At 42.0% G+C, this 15,666-nt stretch overlaps 1 protein-coding gene across 13 annotated transcripts in view; it reads left to right on the top strand.

Annotated features, from left to right (window-relative positions):
- The window catches only part of CADPS (calcium dependent secretion activator), a 211,302-nt gene that overhangs the window by 162,894 nt on the left and 32,742 nt on the right, over nt 1–15,666 (top strand). For 8 of the 13 annotated variants that reach the window (XM_065642969.1, XM_065642976.1, XM_065642974.1 and 5 more), the window contains 2 exons: nt 9,589–9,744; nt 12,628–12,775. In XM_065642969.1, the coding sequence (XP_065499041.1) occupies nt 9,589–9,744; nt 12,628–12,775 (304 nt within the window). Of the gene's footprint in view, nt 1–6,324; nt 6,472–9,588; nt 9,745–12,627; nt 12,776–15,666 lie in introns of all 13 variants that reach the window. The other 5 variants (XM_065642968.1, XM_065642966.1, XM_065642965.1 and 2 more) reach the window with 2 other exon arrangements.

Below are 15,666 nucleotides of genomic sequence, written 5' to 3' on the forward strand. Positions count from 1 at the left end.
GAAAACCATCTTAGCTGGCATGGCTTTTTGGATCCCATTCTAAAAGGCCTTTTCCAGTGCTGCTTTTGAACCCAAATAGCTCCTTTTCAGAACAAAAAAAACTGGCTTCACTGTGTTCGGGCCAGCCCTGTAACCTGTGTGAGTCATTGCTGTACTTGTTCTTCTCAATACTCATTTTTTCCGCCCACCCTGCGGGGGGACAGTGCGGTGTTGTGCTTCTTGCATCAGTCCCACAGCTGATGGCTGCACGTGTCCCCGTGTCCCCGGACAGCTCTGCTGGGTCCCAGCTCCCTCGCCTGCAGGATTAGGCGTGCAGAAACCACAGTGAAACACGGGCCAGATGATTCAAGCAGAATCAATTATTAAGTTTGGAGAACTAGGAATTTACCAGCAAGAAATTGGTAGCCTGAGAGAAACCCAAAGAGCTGGTGAATTATAAAATTGTGGCGTGTGTTTTGGATTACCGTTGTTATTTCACAGGTTTTGAAGCATTGCTGAACCCTGTCATGCTTGCTCTAAAAAGCCAAGTAAGATCCTATGAAGGAAAAAAGCTGACTTTTCCTTCTAATAAAGGTATTTACTTTGCAAACGGCTGAGTCTGACAGTCCCTCAGACGGGATTGGGACCAGGTGACCTCTGAAGAGACTATTTTCCCTGCTTTTTTGTGATCTTCGAGGCAAAGTTAAGTGGCACGGCACTCTTGGAGGTTGCAGTATAAAAGAACGTGTGGTCTTTCAGGGATTTTCACACCAAATATGTTCCGTTTACAAGGAAAAGAGATTTTGTTCGGCAGCCAGCTTCCCATATGCAACCTGGAGTCTGAGAACCCAGGTTTTTTCCTTTCTTTCTTGTGCATCCTCAGCATTCGTAAGGATTCTGCCTGCCAAATCTCAGGCCTTTTCTTGACACCTGATCATCCCCTCTGTTTTGAGTGGGGTTAAGTGGCTGGCGTTCAGGAGCCTCTCTCGCTTTCCATTTGTTGTCTTTGGTCTGCAGGCTAACAGGATTAAAAATCCTAAAAAATCTTGTTTCAAATAAGCAGATGTGACCCAGAAAACATACAAGAAATAGATCTTTCGAGTAGGAGAATGCCATTTTTACTGCCACTCCTTCAAGCAGAATTGCACTTTGAAGTTAATGTTCACTTTAGTTTCAGAGCTCTGCTTTAGTAATGAATGTGTTTGTATTTCCTCGTCTGTTACGAGACAGACGCAGTTAACTCTGTGTACCTGTCCGCCTCAGTCAAGTACTCAATAAGCAATTTGTTCTGCTTTTTTCTTTTGTCAGAAGCTGACATCATTTTGGCTTTTAATGACTTTAGTGGCTTAACTATGGATGTCCATAAGTACTTGGCTGTGGTACTTGCCTGTCAAAATGTTTTATCCCTGGAAGTGCCATTATCTATAATTTTAAAGTTATCTTTGATAGTTATAAAATATAGTTATCTTTTCATAGTTATCTTGTAATGGTTGTTCCCTTCTGGAGTTTTAGTTAGGGAGTGCTTTGAGCGCTGCAGTTTCAAGCAAAAGCCCAGGCTGAACTATCTGTCTTACAGGCTTGGGTATTTAAAAGATTTCTTCCAGCAGGAAAGTGGGTGCTTTTCACAAGAAGCTTGTGTCCATCTGGTGAAAAGATGCACTCTGGGTTTCTTTTTTTCACTAGTTGGTATTTTGTTCTTGTGTCTCACAAAAGTGCGAGTTGCAAATGCTGGCTTAACACGATGCGACTCGGCAAAGGAAGGTACCGGCGAGCTCACAGAGGGAGGCACATACTGTGTACGGAAAAAGAGGGGTGTCATTCCTAGGATCTTATGACAGTTTGGATGTGCTGTTCAGAACTAAATGTTAAGGCATCTTCATCTTTTGCCTCCTGGGCAGACCACCTGCTCCTCTTTGTCTGATCAACGGCGAACTTGCAGAAAAACTCAGGTCGGAGACTTGTTTTGATTTGCCCTCATGTATCCACCTCCTCCTACCCCCACACATCCATACTGCAGCACAGTTGAATTTTTGACCTTCGATTTTCAAATAGTTTGGACCAGCCAGTTCTCATCCAAGCCATGGCCTTCCATTGCTGCCTCTCCAGCAGAGCTTTTTGGAAATTGAGAACGGTGCAGTGTGTTTTTTCCATGGCTTTCCTCTGCTTTGAAGGTCTTCAAGTTGGCCAGAAAAGGTAGATCATTGTGGCTGTCTGTTCCACCGAGCTTACTGTTGTTCTGCTTTGGATCTCTACAGTGAATTGTGAGAAGGAAATCTCATTATCTCCTGTTAACCAAGAAATTATTCCACAACATAGAATCTCTCGAAAGGATTTCTCTATGCTTGTGCTTCCAATCGAGGCTGAAATACATAGCCCTCCATAACCTGACCAGATGGCAGTTTGCAAGTTTGTATTTCTTCTATTTTCATTGCCGAATACTCTGCACCTTATGCTACGAGGAGCTAGGTATAGAAATCACAAACAGTGAGAGAGATAACGGTTAAGTATTGAAAACATGGGGGAAAAAGCATCGCTGTAATGTGCTCATGAGGGCCATGTAATCTGCCTCTGCAGAGCTGCTGAATCTGCAGGGGGTCCGTGCCCTATAGCTAGAGCAGCTGGTGTGCTTGTATGAATCCACGCAGAGAAATGTGGAACACTTGTCCTTTGCACAGTCATCCAAATACGGAGGATACAGAGTAGGTCTGTTCTCTGGTGAGTTGAGAGGTCTTGGAAAAGTAGGGTTTGCAATGGTTTTTTTTTTTCATGCTAGCTTCTCGGAGAACGCTGATTTTTCTTGCAGCCAGCAGACACGTACGTGTGTGTGTGTGTGTGTCTCTGTGTGTGTGTGTCTGTGTTAAAAGATCTTTTTGAGCAAATGCTAAAGCTGGTGCAATGACAACCAATTTCAATCATTTAACTAGGACATTACTCATTGACCTATGGCTGTCTCTACCACACTGTAGTCCTGGCTTTAGCATCTATTAATTGCTCACTAACCCTCTGCAAACTATTTATAAATGTATCATTAATATAAATGTAAGCAATTGAACAGTATGATTATGCCAATCATTTTATAAGGTTGTACTGCTACAAAGCACTACTGAAAAATGCTTCCCCTTAGAAGAAGCACCATTGTAATGAAAATGAGTATTTTTGTTACTATTCTGGGTGTCAGTCACAGGAAGAGCACAGATTCGACTGCCTATTTCACTATCAAGCTCTTTGCTTCACATCAAGGCTTTTGTGAAAAGATTTGCTCTTGAGCATTTGCTCAGCCTAGGCAGTAACACAGTAAATGTTTATAGCGATGGAAGAGGGAGACATTTGCATCTTCGGTCACTAAAGCAATTCAGGCATCCCATAGGAAGTGAGCATTTAAGTATGGACACAGGTCTCATAAAAATGCTGTGATTTTCGTGCCCTCCTTTCAGTACTAGGGCAGCTCTACAGGAGCAGACCCTGTGCAATTGGGCTTGTTTTCTGTGATCGGTGCTCCAGGACAGTGTGAGCATTGGGATGTTGTCCAGGGGTACGTTGCCAGTCTTTTTGCAGTGACAATTTCCCAGCAGGCAGTCCAGGTGAAACCCATTTATGCAGCCACCAGGCACAAATGGGGCTGAATCAGAAGAAGCCAAGAAAACAAGCAGTACAGCTCCAGAGTGTGCGTCTTTTGTCGAACATATCAGGATCCAGTCCTGAAGCCGAGTCGTCTTAAATCAGACAGCCCTCATCTTGTTGATGCAAATGCCCACATTCCCTGCCTGATGGCTGAGGTTATATTTAGCCATCTATATTAAACAGGCATGGCTGGCTTCTAGAAACAGTTTCTCATCTTGGACCTGTAGTTTTTATGGTCTGAGCAACTGCAGGCTGGAACATTTGTTGGTAATATTAATCATTTTTTACAGGTCTCACTGCAACTGTTAGTCAGATAATTAGATCGGTTGAACCTGCAAAACTGTGCATGTCAATTCAGGAGAATATTTTTTAAATTAGTTACTGTATGTTAACATAATATACTCCATTATTTTGCTGGTTTGTTTTGTTTTAAGAGTACTAACTTATTCTTGCAACATATCCTTGCATCAGCAAAATAATGTGTTGTATAAAAGAAATATGTTTCCTTGTGAATATAGTATACTGTTTACTCTAGAAGTCATATTTTATTAATACAGTGTTTTTATTAATATAACACTGTCACTTCTTGAATTTTAATATTAAAACCAAAGGTCCTCTGATTTATGTATTTACCATCTGGCTAAGTTATTTAAGTTGCTTTTCCTTATACATTTATATGTTGTCCACCTCTTGCTATTTCTTTATTTATTCCATATCAGTATCTAACCACATGCACTGCCATTTCTGAAGATTTAACACTCTCTCAATCACCGTGGAGTCTATGTCTCATTCAGTAATCATATAATCTTAATAGCAGATACAGTATGAATGGAAACAATGGACGGATTTGTTACATTAGTAAATTCTCCTATCTGCTTACTGACAAACAAAGACAACAAGCAGATAGTGTGAAGCGAAATCTGCTAAGAATCATAGATACAAAAGAAAAAAAAAACATACAATTTTTAATTTTTTTTTTTACTAGAAAAAGATTTTGGATTGTGGTTTTCCTCCCCAACAAGGGATTTTATTCACAAAGGGAGAATGATGATAAAGTCTATTCCCTAAGACTCGCCACCAATGACAAGCTGAGCTCTTGCAGAGATGTGGTTCAAATCTTCTGTTGCATTAGGAAACACTTATTCAGTACAGCCAGCTCAATTCCATTACTTCGGATTCTGATATATAGAACTTGCATTAAGAAACAGAGTTCGAAACATGGCTTAAGGAAGTTGCAAAGATTTTAATATTCCTTGAAAGATATATTGCATAATTTGATAGTTTTCCAAGAGTCCAGGTAGTGCTGCCTGGACAGTAACTGGTTTCTTCCAGGGGAATGGGAGAGACCTCCTGAGGTGGCACGTCCTGGCGCGGTCACTGGGAGCAGGGAAGTTTGAATGGTGAAGCCGTGTCCATGCACATCGATGAAAAAGCTTCCAGTAGCTTCAGCAGTGCAGGGCAAAGCTAAAATCCTGAAATCCTGATTCCATTTTGTCTGAGCCCAAATGATGATCTGGTGAAAACGATGTCAAAGCATCTGGTTTTGTTCTTCAGATGGGACTGTAAATCACCTATGGATTGTGGCACAATGTGCCATGTGGTATTACTAGATTAAGGCAGAGGATACACTTCTGAAACTGGCTTCTGATTCCCAAATCCCATGACATTTGTATTTTGTATGTAAAATACGACTGCGATGAGACACTTATTAAAATAGAATTAGACCAAGTATAACAACTAGAGACCAAGCACACTAAAATACATCAGGGTGTTTTGCAAACTTTGAGCATGCAGTGCTGTTACACCACACATTGTTTCAGGAGAGTACATCACATTAAATTAATACACTCGCCCACTTTTAAAAGATCTCCTTTTGCATGACAGTTGCATGTCTGAAAATATTTCTTGAAGTCGTGATGCCCAGCTACACATGCTTCATAAATTAACCTTTGAATGTCTTAATCTCCCCATGGCCCATTTCCAGCCAAGAAACATTCACATAACAGTCCTAGATTTATTAAAGGCAGTGAATTCACAGTGCACATGTAGAGCAGGACCCATTTTCTCTGCACCCAGGAATGAAAGGGCAGGCTCAGGGCGCGAGACTTCACTCGGAAAGAACCTTGTGGTTCACCGTTGCGTTGCTCCAGATTAGCACATCTCTGTTATTTGTAGAGTATAAAATAAACAGAGAGATTTTGGAGTGAAATATCAACTCAACTGAATATGGTGCCAGAAGAACTCTTATGGACTTCTGCAGGGCTGGAATTTCAAACTCTGTTTATTATTTTGAATCCGAATTCTCTAGTAGATCTCTTAGTTTAGCTCTTTCATCCAGCCGGCCTGTGTAAGAACCGAGGCTTGCTTCTTTACAAAAGAGATTTTTCCAAGGAAAGGCTGCTTTCTGCACTTTGAAGTGGTATCAGGACTTATGATGGAGTTATTTTCTGTAGGTGTTTGAGTACTCCATTAATTTGCTACTTTGTGATTCTTCTTCCCATTCTGTTTGGGTTTTTTTTAAGTAACTTGCTTTTTATTGCAGACTGCACACCCAGTACACTTAAGCTTCCATACTCATGCTTCTTTCTGAAATGTTTTGCTTTAGTTTTTTAACTGTCGTCCTGCTGTGAACTTTGCAGATTTGTTTATGAGTGTCATGTGCTTCTGCTACATCTGCATTGTCACTGTTATGGTATTTTTTCTTTCTGTCTGTTTCTTCCACAGGAGTTTAACAAGTAATCTGCCCAATGTGAATCTACCAAATGTGAATCTCCCTAAAGTACCAAATCTACCAGTTAACATCCCACTAGGCATCCCACAAATGCCTAGCTTTTCTGCACCGTCATGGATGGCTGCTATTTATGATTCTGAGTGTGTATTCAGTTCAAATTAGATCTCATTTAAATTTAAAGTAATCTTGGCATGGATATGTATTGTTTGTTTCTGTGCATTATATAAAACTTTAAAGAGTGATACTGTTAATTAGACATTTTCTGAATGAGACACTAGTGAATTTCTGGCATGTGTATTTTGAGGATTTTTTTGTATAAATCTTGAAAATTCCCACTGAGAGTTTGAGCAAGTATCTTGCTTTACAAAATAGCTGTCAACGACGGGACATGGTCTGAACAACATACGAACAACAGAACTTATAATGCAACATTATGTGTCTCAGCAAAGAGTTTTGTCCAAAAGAGAAGATGAAACAATTTCAATGCCAGTCAACCAATTTCTGTGGACCAGATGTAGATCTAAATGTGAATTTTATTTAATGCAAGCTCCTCATTTCCTAGATAATAATCTTTGTCTTGATTTTGATGGAACAGTTTAACAAAGAGGTGCATCCTGCAACAGTTTTTATTCGTGCTGGGGGAGGCCCCAGAGAGCAATTAAAGCTCCATGGCCATCATTACAGCCTGAATAATGCTGTGACTGACTAAGAAAATATATTTTCCATGTGATCTTTAGATTATGGCCTGGAAAAGCGGGCACAGTGTCAAAGCGATCGATCTGCAGGAGCCTCGTGCTCCTTGATCCCTGTCCAAGCATCGCAGGGTGCACAGGTGGAGCTCAGGGGGAACATATCACAAATCCGGAGCACAGATTTCGCAACTTCTGTTTTTATAGCAGATTTCCCTTAAAAGTCCCAGCCACCAAGCAGCGTGGAGGATGGTACACAGCCCAAACCTCAGCATTTGAGGTGGCTCGTCTCCCAAGATGCCCTAGCACAGGAACTGAGATTTTGCCAGTTCTCCATCCAAATTCCTAGAGGTTATTTAGGGTTGGCTTGGGGTGGTCTCAGCCAGCACTACACAGATATGTTGCTTTTTCCCTACATTCTCACTTAAAAGATAAAACTGAAGAAGCCCCCAAAACTACCCCTTTTGCTGTCACTGAAACACCTTTGATTACATCTACACCTGGAGTCCACCAAAATGCCTCTACCATTAGCCTCACACAGGCTTTATTGCAGACCAGTTATAACAAAACAGAAGTAAAACAAACAGACGTTTAATTTTCTAATAGATTTTTAAAACTTTTTCAATATTAGTACCATAATTTATGTTTCAAAGCTATACAACTCATATTCATGCTAAGATAGCTATATTAAAGGCTAGCTTAGGCAGTTGTCTGTAAAGAGTACTTGAAAGTTTTAATCTTTGTGCATGCTTCTGTGGTATTGCCCTTGAAAAGATAAGAATCATGTCATGACAGAAAATTGGATAATCCCTCTGAAAACGCTTGAGCGTCAATGGTATATTGCAAGCTGCCTGCGTGATTGGAGTAATTGCAGTGCTCACAAGCAGAATATTAACAGTGCCTCTTGGAAATGAACATACTATATTGTTTACTTGCATAGAGCCCCAATCAAAAGTCAGAAAAAGACCGAGAATAATACTTTTAAAATTTTGAAACCAAATGGATATCATACCGTTGCTGTAGTGAATACCAATTATTGTATTCATACATGTTTAATTATTTAAAACATAAATTCATGCAGTTCCAAAACGGGGTTTAGACTGTTAAAGCTTATTTATACCCAAGCACAGGTTTGAACTGGGCAAAACTAAAAACTGACAGTAGATGAACTCTTGAGACTGCTGTGCAAACTAGTCCCCTGGTTGAAGGAAATGCCTGATTCTTTATCTTTTCATCTCCCTGGTTTCCTTTTACTCACCCTTCCCCTCCATCGAGGACATGTTACCTGTCGCTTAGTGTCAGATACGTTTCTCCTACAACCGAGATGATTCATTCTTTATCTCGTTAACTCTGTTAGCGCAGGACCTCGCAGGACCCCTCGAGCATGTTGGGACTTTGGTTCTCACCTTGCAGTAGCCATGTCTGCATTAGCTCCGGTCTCCTCTAGCATTAATTCAATGCAGCTGGCATCTGTCGCAATAGAAACACCCTCCCTCATCTGTTTCTATAGATGATGTCAGCACAAGTCGTAATGCATGGTGTGTTAAATATCTTCTAAATTACCGTGTTAGCATTAGTGGTATGCGAGGAGGGGGATGAAATTCTTGAAGCTCCCTTGGTTAATTGTTCTGAAAAAAAAAAGTGAGGGAGAAGGAAAGAGGGAGAGAAGAGGGTTATGGATGCATAAATTTCTCTGCACAACCAGAGCGCAATCCAGTTCTGTATTTTTATTCTGTGAGTGGAGGTTTGAGATATAATTATACTGTGAAAAGAACCGGTGTAGCTACACACTGCAGGACCAAAGACTTCCATCTGGGCAGGGGTGTGGGTATGAGAATATACACTTGGGAGAGAAATTCAGAGTTTTGTGACAGACCAAAGATGTTGCAAAATAAATTTTAAAAAACGGAAATTTGTTGTCCTATACATGCCTTTGCAAGAGGCAGATCTGTGAAAAGGTGCAGCAGTCAATCCTGCCAAAACTCCTGGATATGAGACATCTAGTGCCCTTAGCTCAATTGACTTACCCCAATTTTTTTTCAGCTGTTCAAGAGATAAAGCGTGTCCTCGCTCACCACTTGTTAGCACTGTCCCTTACGTGGAAACGGGGGTCTCACTGGGGGGACAAAGCAAACTCAAAGTGTAATCCAGAGGGGGGAGAATTGCATGAGACTCTAAATCTTAATAACTGCATACAGCTCAGTATGGCAGTTATTATTGATCGAGGATTTTCTACCACAGTTTCTGGCCTTAATTCTTAATAATCACATATGTTAATGTGGTTATTAACTAAGGCTGATTTTTACCATACACACATTCTTCCTGTTAATATGTGTAACTCATAATGTTGTCTTACTCATCTGGTCTGGAAAGTTTTGTGGGTTATGACAGCAAGGTAGATTAGGCAACTGTATGGTAAAACTCAAAATCCTGATGGTGGAGATTGCCAGCGTTGTCCTGTGTATGAAAATACTGTCTGCTCTACACTTGTTGCAGGAATGGTCTCCACATCAGGTTACAAAGAGCCGGATGCCACTTATGACTTTTGTTCTCATTTTGCCCTGCCAGCAATGGATCAGGCACCTCGGAAGATCTGTTCTGGAAACTTGACGCCCTACAGACCTTCATTCGGGATTTGCACTGGCCTGAGGAGGAGTTTGGAAAGCACTTAGAGCAACGCTTGAAGCTTATGGCGAGCGACATGATCGAATCCTGTGTGAAAAGGTACGTGCCCATGAGCAAACCACTCATTTTTCTCATAGGAGCTCACAGAATGCAATTGTTTCTTCTGTCTTATTATCAATTAAGCTTCACTGCAACCACCATTTATTAGGGACCCCGGCTTAGCTCTGCTCAGCACGGGCATGGTGGAAAGCCACCGCATTGCTGTGAATTGTGGACTTTCCCAAGCAAGCACTTCCCTGTTGAGCCCCTGGAGAATGCATATTCACAGTAAGGCAGTGAATCACATGTTCTTTCAAGCTTTATGGGCTGTTACTTATTATCGGTGCCACATGTGAGGTAAATGCAGTTTGGTGTTGACTGCTGAAGGCATAGCCCTAAGTAAGATCCCAGGACCCACCTGAAAAACACAAATCTATGAAAAAACAAGCAAAAGAAGTGATCTCAAAAAGGGACTATTGTGTAGATCGGTATGCAGGTGTCACATCTGCTGTCAATACAGAAAAGCTCTGTTGTCTCATCCCACATTATAATATACTCACCTGCAGATCTTCCAAAACACGGAGGTTTCCTTAAAAAACTTTTAAACATACAGGCAGCTGTCATTTTGAAAACAAAAAGCTACGGTTAAATTTCCAACCTTTCCACAGTGTTTTATGTTCATTTGACCTCAGAGGTAACGAGGCAGGAGGAAGAAATGAACTTTGCATTCCATTGTATGGAAATTAATAGACAAAGAGATGAACCAAAGGAAAAATGAGTGCCAAATATAGCTGGTACAGGCTAATATTAGCTGCAATGTGTGATGTGGCTGTTCTGTACCACAATTGCCTGGCCACTCTGCAAGTGCGAGCGCGGCATTTATTGTTCGCGTGTTCCTCACAGTCTGGCTGTGCAATGTCACCGTAGGAGAAGGCACGTTCGGTCCCGGAGATGTAGGCAGGAGACTTGCCCACAGGAAGGCAGGCAGCTCTCACAGTTCTGGAATAAAACCCAGTGCATTTTAAGTGCAATGGGATGGTCATGATGTCTTTGGCACTGAGCAAGTCCCCCTTTATTGCAGCAGCTCGTCTTTGGTCCTTTGGCTGGCACAAAACCTGAGCTTCAGTTGTCCTCCAGTTGTCAGACTGTCCTTGAGGAGCAAACCCTGGAGCCCTATTCTCTGCTCTGCCCACCAGCACCACCAGCAAAATGCTCATTTTCTCTTTTTTTTTTTTTTAAGCATTTGAAGCTGGGCACCTTTGCTGCACCTGCAGTGCAGTTAGAGCTGCCATGATCTACAGAAATAAGACCAGATTAGCTCAGCTGAGATAACTGGGAAAAATAAGCAAGTTTCCAGGTACATCTGAAGAAGGGCTTGTGTGCCTGAAAGCCGTTTGTTGGTTTGGTTTTTATTTTCCCCAACTGCTTCAACCTTTCTACAAATATGTTGCCCCTCTGTGAAAACCTGGCCCTGCTTGTAATGATACTACTATATATAATGGTTCTGAGCATAAGTAAGTAGGAACATGTTCATCTCTGCGAGGAGATGGAAAATCCCAGTTACTTTGGGTCCTTTCGGTAATTATCAAGATTCTAGTCCCCGAGTCCAGGCTAAATCTGGCACTGGTAATTAAATCAGTTCAAATGCCACTGCTGATGTAAACCAATATGCTGCCTTCCCTATTTATATCACCTGCAAACAGGGCCTGGCTAAGGTTTCTTTAGCAATTTCAGTTTGACACAACATTTTTCTTTGCGTCTGTCTCTGAACTGTTGAATACCATGGAGGAGCCACCCCGCCTTCTGCACTTGGTTGTGTTTCAGTGCTGTCAGGAAAGCAGCCCTTGCAAGGAAGACCTGTTTCGCTAATAAATCCAGGCAGGAGGACCTATGTACCAACTCAAACCTCATCCCGAGAATGAGAGTTTCACATTTGTAAATGGGTTTTTGTTTTCATAACCCTCGGGGGATCTTTCAAGATCAGAGTTATTCCTGAGCTGTAGCTGGTATTATTTGTTATTTCTAGATTGACGATCCGATGTTAATTTGTTGGCAGATTCTGTCTACTGTAATAATTGTTGTGTGTTAGGTTAGATTTGTGAAGCACCTCTGGAAGCTGCAAAGGGGCTCCAAAGAAAGGCAGAGCAATGCCCACTGTACTGCAGAGCATTCCCCATGTTAGATTCACAGATGCCTTGGTATTTCAAAATACGACACAGGATCAAATCCTGTAGTCTTTGGCCCAACAAAGCTCTTGGTGTAACACGGTTTGTAGCTGCCAGGGATGTCGAATTTGAGCTGAGTGAAACCTCACGAGCACAGCGAGTCCAGGCTGGTGCGATGCATGTGCGTGTGTTTTATGTGCACGACTGCACCCCTGCACGTTTTGCAGGTGTATTCTGGTGAGCACGTATGCTTCAGAGAAACCACGTCTGTGAAATTATGAGACAATTAGGAACTTCCAGCAAGCAAACAAAATAATGTAGACCTAGAAATGCAATGATCTGGCAATGTCTTTTCAGTCAAGCGATGAGCGAGCTTCTGGTATTTGTAGTTGATACCATGGAGCAATAGGAGCTCCTTTTAATTTGTCAGGCTTGCTGTTTGTCTGTGGTTATAAATCAGCCAATGCATCCAAATTATAGGTGTACATTGACACTGCTGCTTGTAACATCATCACACTGTTTATCAAGCATGAGAAAGTCATCGTTTCCCTGAAGCCATTACGCACTTTATAAATAGTGTGTAATCTGGAAAGGGGATTTCTTTTTAAACTGGAAAATCATTTTTAGTAAAAGTACATTTGTAACAATTGCACTGTAACACCCTCAGCAGCATTTGGCTTTCTGGTTTGTTGAACTCCCCTCAGTATTGTTTCACATTATTATTAGCTTCAATATGTTAAAAAGCAACTGAAAAATCTTTTTCTCTTTTCCTTAACAGAACCAGGATTGCATTTGAAGTAAAGCTGCAGAAAACCAGCCGATCAACAGATTTCCGAGTCCCTCAGTCAATATGCACCATGTTTAATGTCATGGTGGATGCCAAAGCTCAGTCAACAAAGCTTTGCAGCATGGAAATGGGCCAAGAGGTAAAAATGCAGGTTCTTCTCTTCACAACCTTTAAAGACAATTTCATGAAATTTCCTATCTCCTGTTGTCCTAGTTTCAGAGACGTTGTATCAGTTGTGGATTTAGCCTTTCATATAGAGTGTGCAGATGAACAGGCAGGGGCTTGCTCTCAAATAAATCTAATTAATAAAAACATTCGGAATCCTTGTCACTTAGGAGTGGCTTTTTGCAAGGACTGTGGTGTGCATAAGGTGTCTCTTAAGCTTGGTCAATGCATGATGACCATATGTATTGAGTGATTAGCTGCACCTTGGAGTCTGGTGTTGGCAACACACTTTCTGTGCATGACTATTTTCTGTAGACAAACATAAAGAAAACAAAAGTGCCAAGTTGTTGCTGAGATGCTTGTGAGGAAGGAAAAAAAAAGTTAACTTCCAAAAGTAGATTGAAATTCCAGCTGCTGTGACTTCCTTGAGTATTGACTACGATCAGCATGCTTGATGATCCTGGATTTTCAGATTCTTAATGACTCAAGCTTCCAAACAACAAACCTGGTTTAATTAATTGATGGTATTTTTTCTTCTGAAGGCACAGTTGTAGGGTGAAGTGTCCGTGAATTGATATATGAATTAGAAAGGCGTGGTAAATTGGACTAGATTAAATGCATCATAATGACCATTTTGCTACAGTGGTTTCAAGCCAAATTAAATGTTCATATATGATCAGTCTAGAATAAATTCACAAATACTGTTCAGCTCTCCTATCCTGCTGCTTGTCAGCATTTCCTAGATAAGCCCTTTCACTATAACTTTCCACGGTCAGATTTTGCAGTGGATCATTGCAAGCTGGGGTTTTTTTCAGTTGTTTACCTCACCCTGTTCCTCTGGGAGGACTTGCTCCAAAGGCCACCGGATGCAGCAGGGATCCATGCCCTGATGTTAGTGGTGTTTGGATCAGATCCAGCTGTTCTTTTTATTTTTCTTATACATGTTTCAGTTATGACATTTTATTTGTGACAGTCACCTTGCAAGAGAGGTTTCAGAACGCTCATCATCAGGTTCTTCCCTCGTCCTCCAAGTCAGCTGAGGTGGATCATGAGTGGACTATTGTTGTCCAAGCCTGGACATGAACTTCTTTACCATTTTCTGTTCCTTATTCATACGCTCTTATCTCCCCAAATCCTTCAGCCTGCAGCTGCTGCAGCATCAGCCAGAAAGGGCCACAGTCACGATGCTGCCCACTGCAAACCAAGATCAAGCCCTTGTGCATTATACTAGCACAGTCCCTGGGGACAGGGATGTTCAGGAGATCAAGCAGACTCTGATACCATGACAGAGCAAGCTCATTGCATTCATAAAACTGTCAGGTTAAGTATTCAGATGGCACGAGACTGATAATATCAGCTGCGTCTGACCGTAGTGTGACCAGGCACTCCCTGCATCTTTCCACGCTAACTTGTGATGCTTTGCGCCTGCCACAGTTTCCTCCAAATTTTGAGTATCAGTCATGTCGCACATTTGGCCTGAGTCAAAGGGCAAGTGAGAGGGAAGCGGGCGGCAGCGCGGTTGTTTCTCCGCTGTTCTCGGCCGCAGCAGCGGTCGGCTCTGCAGATCTGCCTGTGCCGCTTCCAGGAGGTGTTTGGTACGGCAGCTCGGAGACAGCCTCGCTCCTGTGGCAAGCAGCAGTCGCTGGGGCATGAGCTTTTCAACAGATAGCTGAACTAATAGACCTGTAAAGCAGGTGTAAATTATCAGTGCATAAGTTACCATTTAGGGCTGCAGTATTTCAGACACCCTCCCTTCTTCTTTTTTTCTTTTAATCAGTGTTCCTACCTCCCCCTCCATTCGCTTGTGCCACTCCATATTTCGGCTACCTCCACCTCCTCTTCTTGAATCTGTCTAAACCTGTGTTCTGAGATGGTCCTGCTTGGGGGGTAAAAGTTATTATAAGATATAGATCTGTCGTTACAGCCCAAGAGGGGAGGACAAAACGTCACCCCACCTCTTCCAGTCCCCGGTGGAAATGATGAGACAGTCAGATAGAAGCACAGGGATGAGAAACAAGGTTTCAAGACTGTGTCTTCCTCTGTAATTTGGGGAGCTGGGTCTGTGCATTGTTGAGTCCCTCTGTCCGCCCCCCCATCCCTGCTGTGTGCCAGGGCCACCTGCAGCCCTGCCGGGGAGGGAGGGAGGGACAGACACCGCTCGCTGATGGGACCCTTCGTCAGTGCTGCAGCTGCCACGTGGCTGCTAAAATACTTGGTCCCTTTGCAGACAGTCAAAAGCAGCAAAAAGGGCTCAAATTGCCCTCCACAGTGTTCACGCTGGGGTGTTTGTCGAGACCTAGCTGGAGAAGGCATTTTGATTAGAAACAAACCACTGATTTTTCTGACGGTCCAAACTGTACATGGGCAGAGACTCTTGTCACCTTATTTGGCCTCACTCCTGTGGTTTTCGTCCCACCCCAAAGACCTTCCCTTCAAAACTACCTTCAGTTACACTCACTTTAACAGATACTTGGATGCATTTTGCGAGCATTACCCTGTGAAACAAACACCCATCATTTCATTTCCATTTCCTTGTCTCTAAAGGCAGCTGTTAAAACATTTGGTAAACATACTTTACCATCTTAAATATTTATTTTTCCTCTGAATTTTTAATACATCTAAGGGGATAAATGTATGTATTAAATGTTTCTCAGTTGGTCTAGTATGTTTCTATTTAATATCTAAGGTCAGATGGTCCTTAGAGAAATACAACATACACACAATCTGTTACATGACAAGGCAAGATACTCATCACATAAAGTCAAGTTGAATCATTGTAGTGCACTGATTATGGATTGTAATAATTGAGCTAATAGAAAGCTGCGACGAACTCGATCGAAAGTGGGGGCTACGCTGGATAAAGCA

This window comes from Caloenas nicobarica, chromosome 11 (genome assembly GCF_036013445.1).
Source record: "Caloenas nicobarica isolate bCalNic1 chromosome 11, bCalNic1.hap1, whole genome shotgun sequence".
In the NCBI taxonomy this organism is placed as follows: Eukaryota; Metazoa; Chordata; class Aves; order Columbiformes; family Columbidae; genus Caloenas; species Caloenas nicobarica.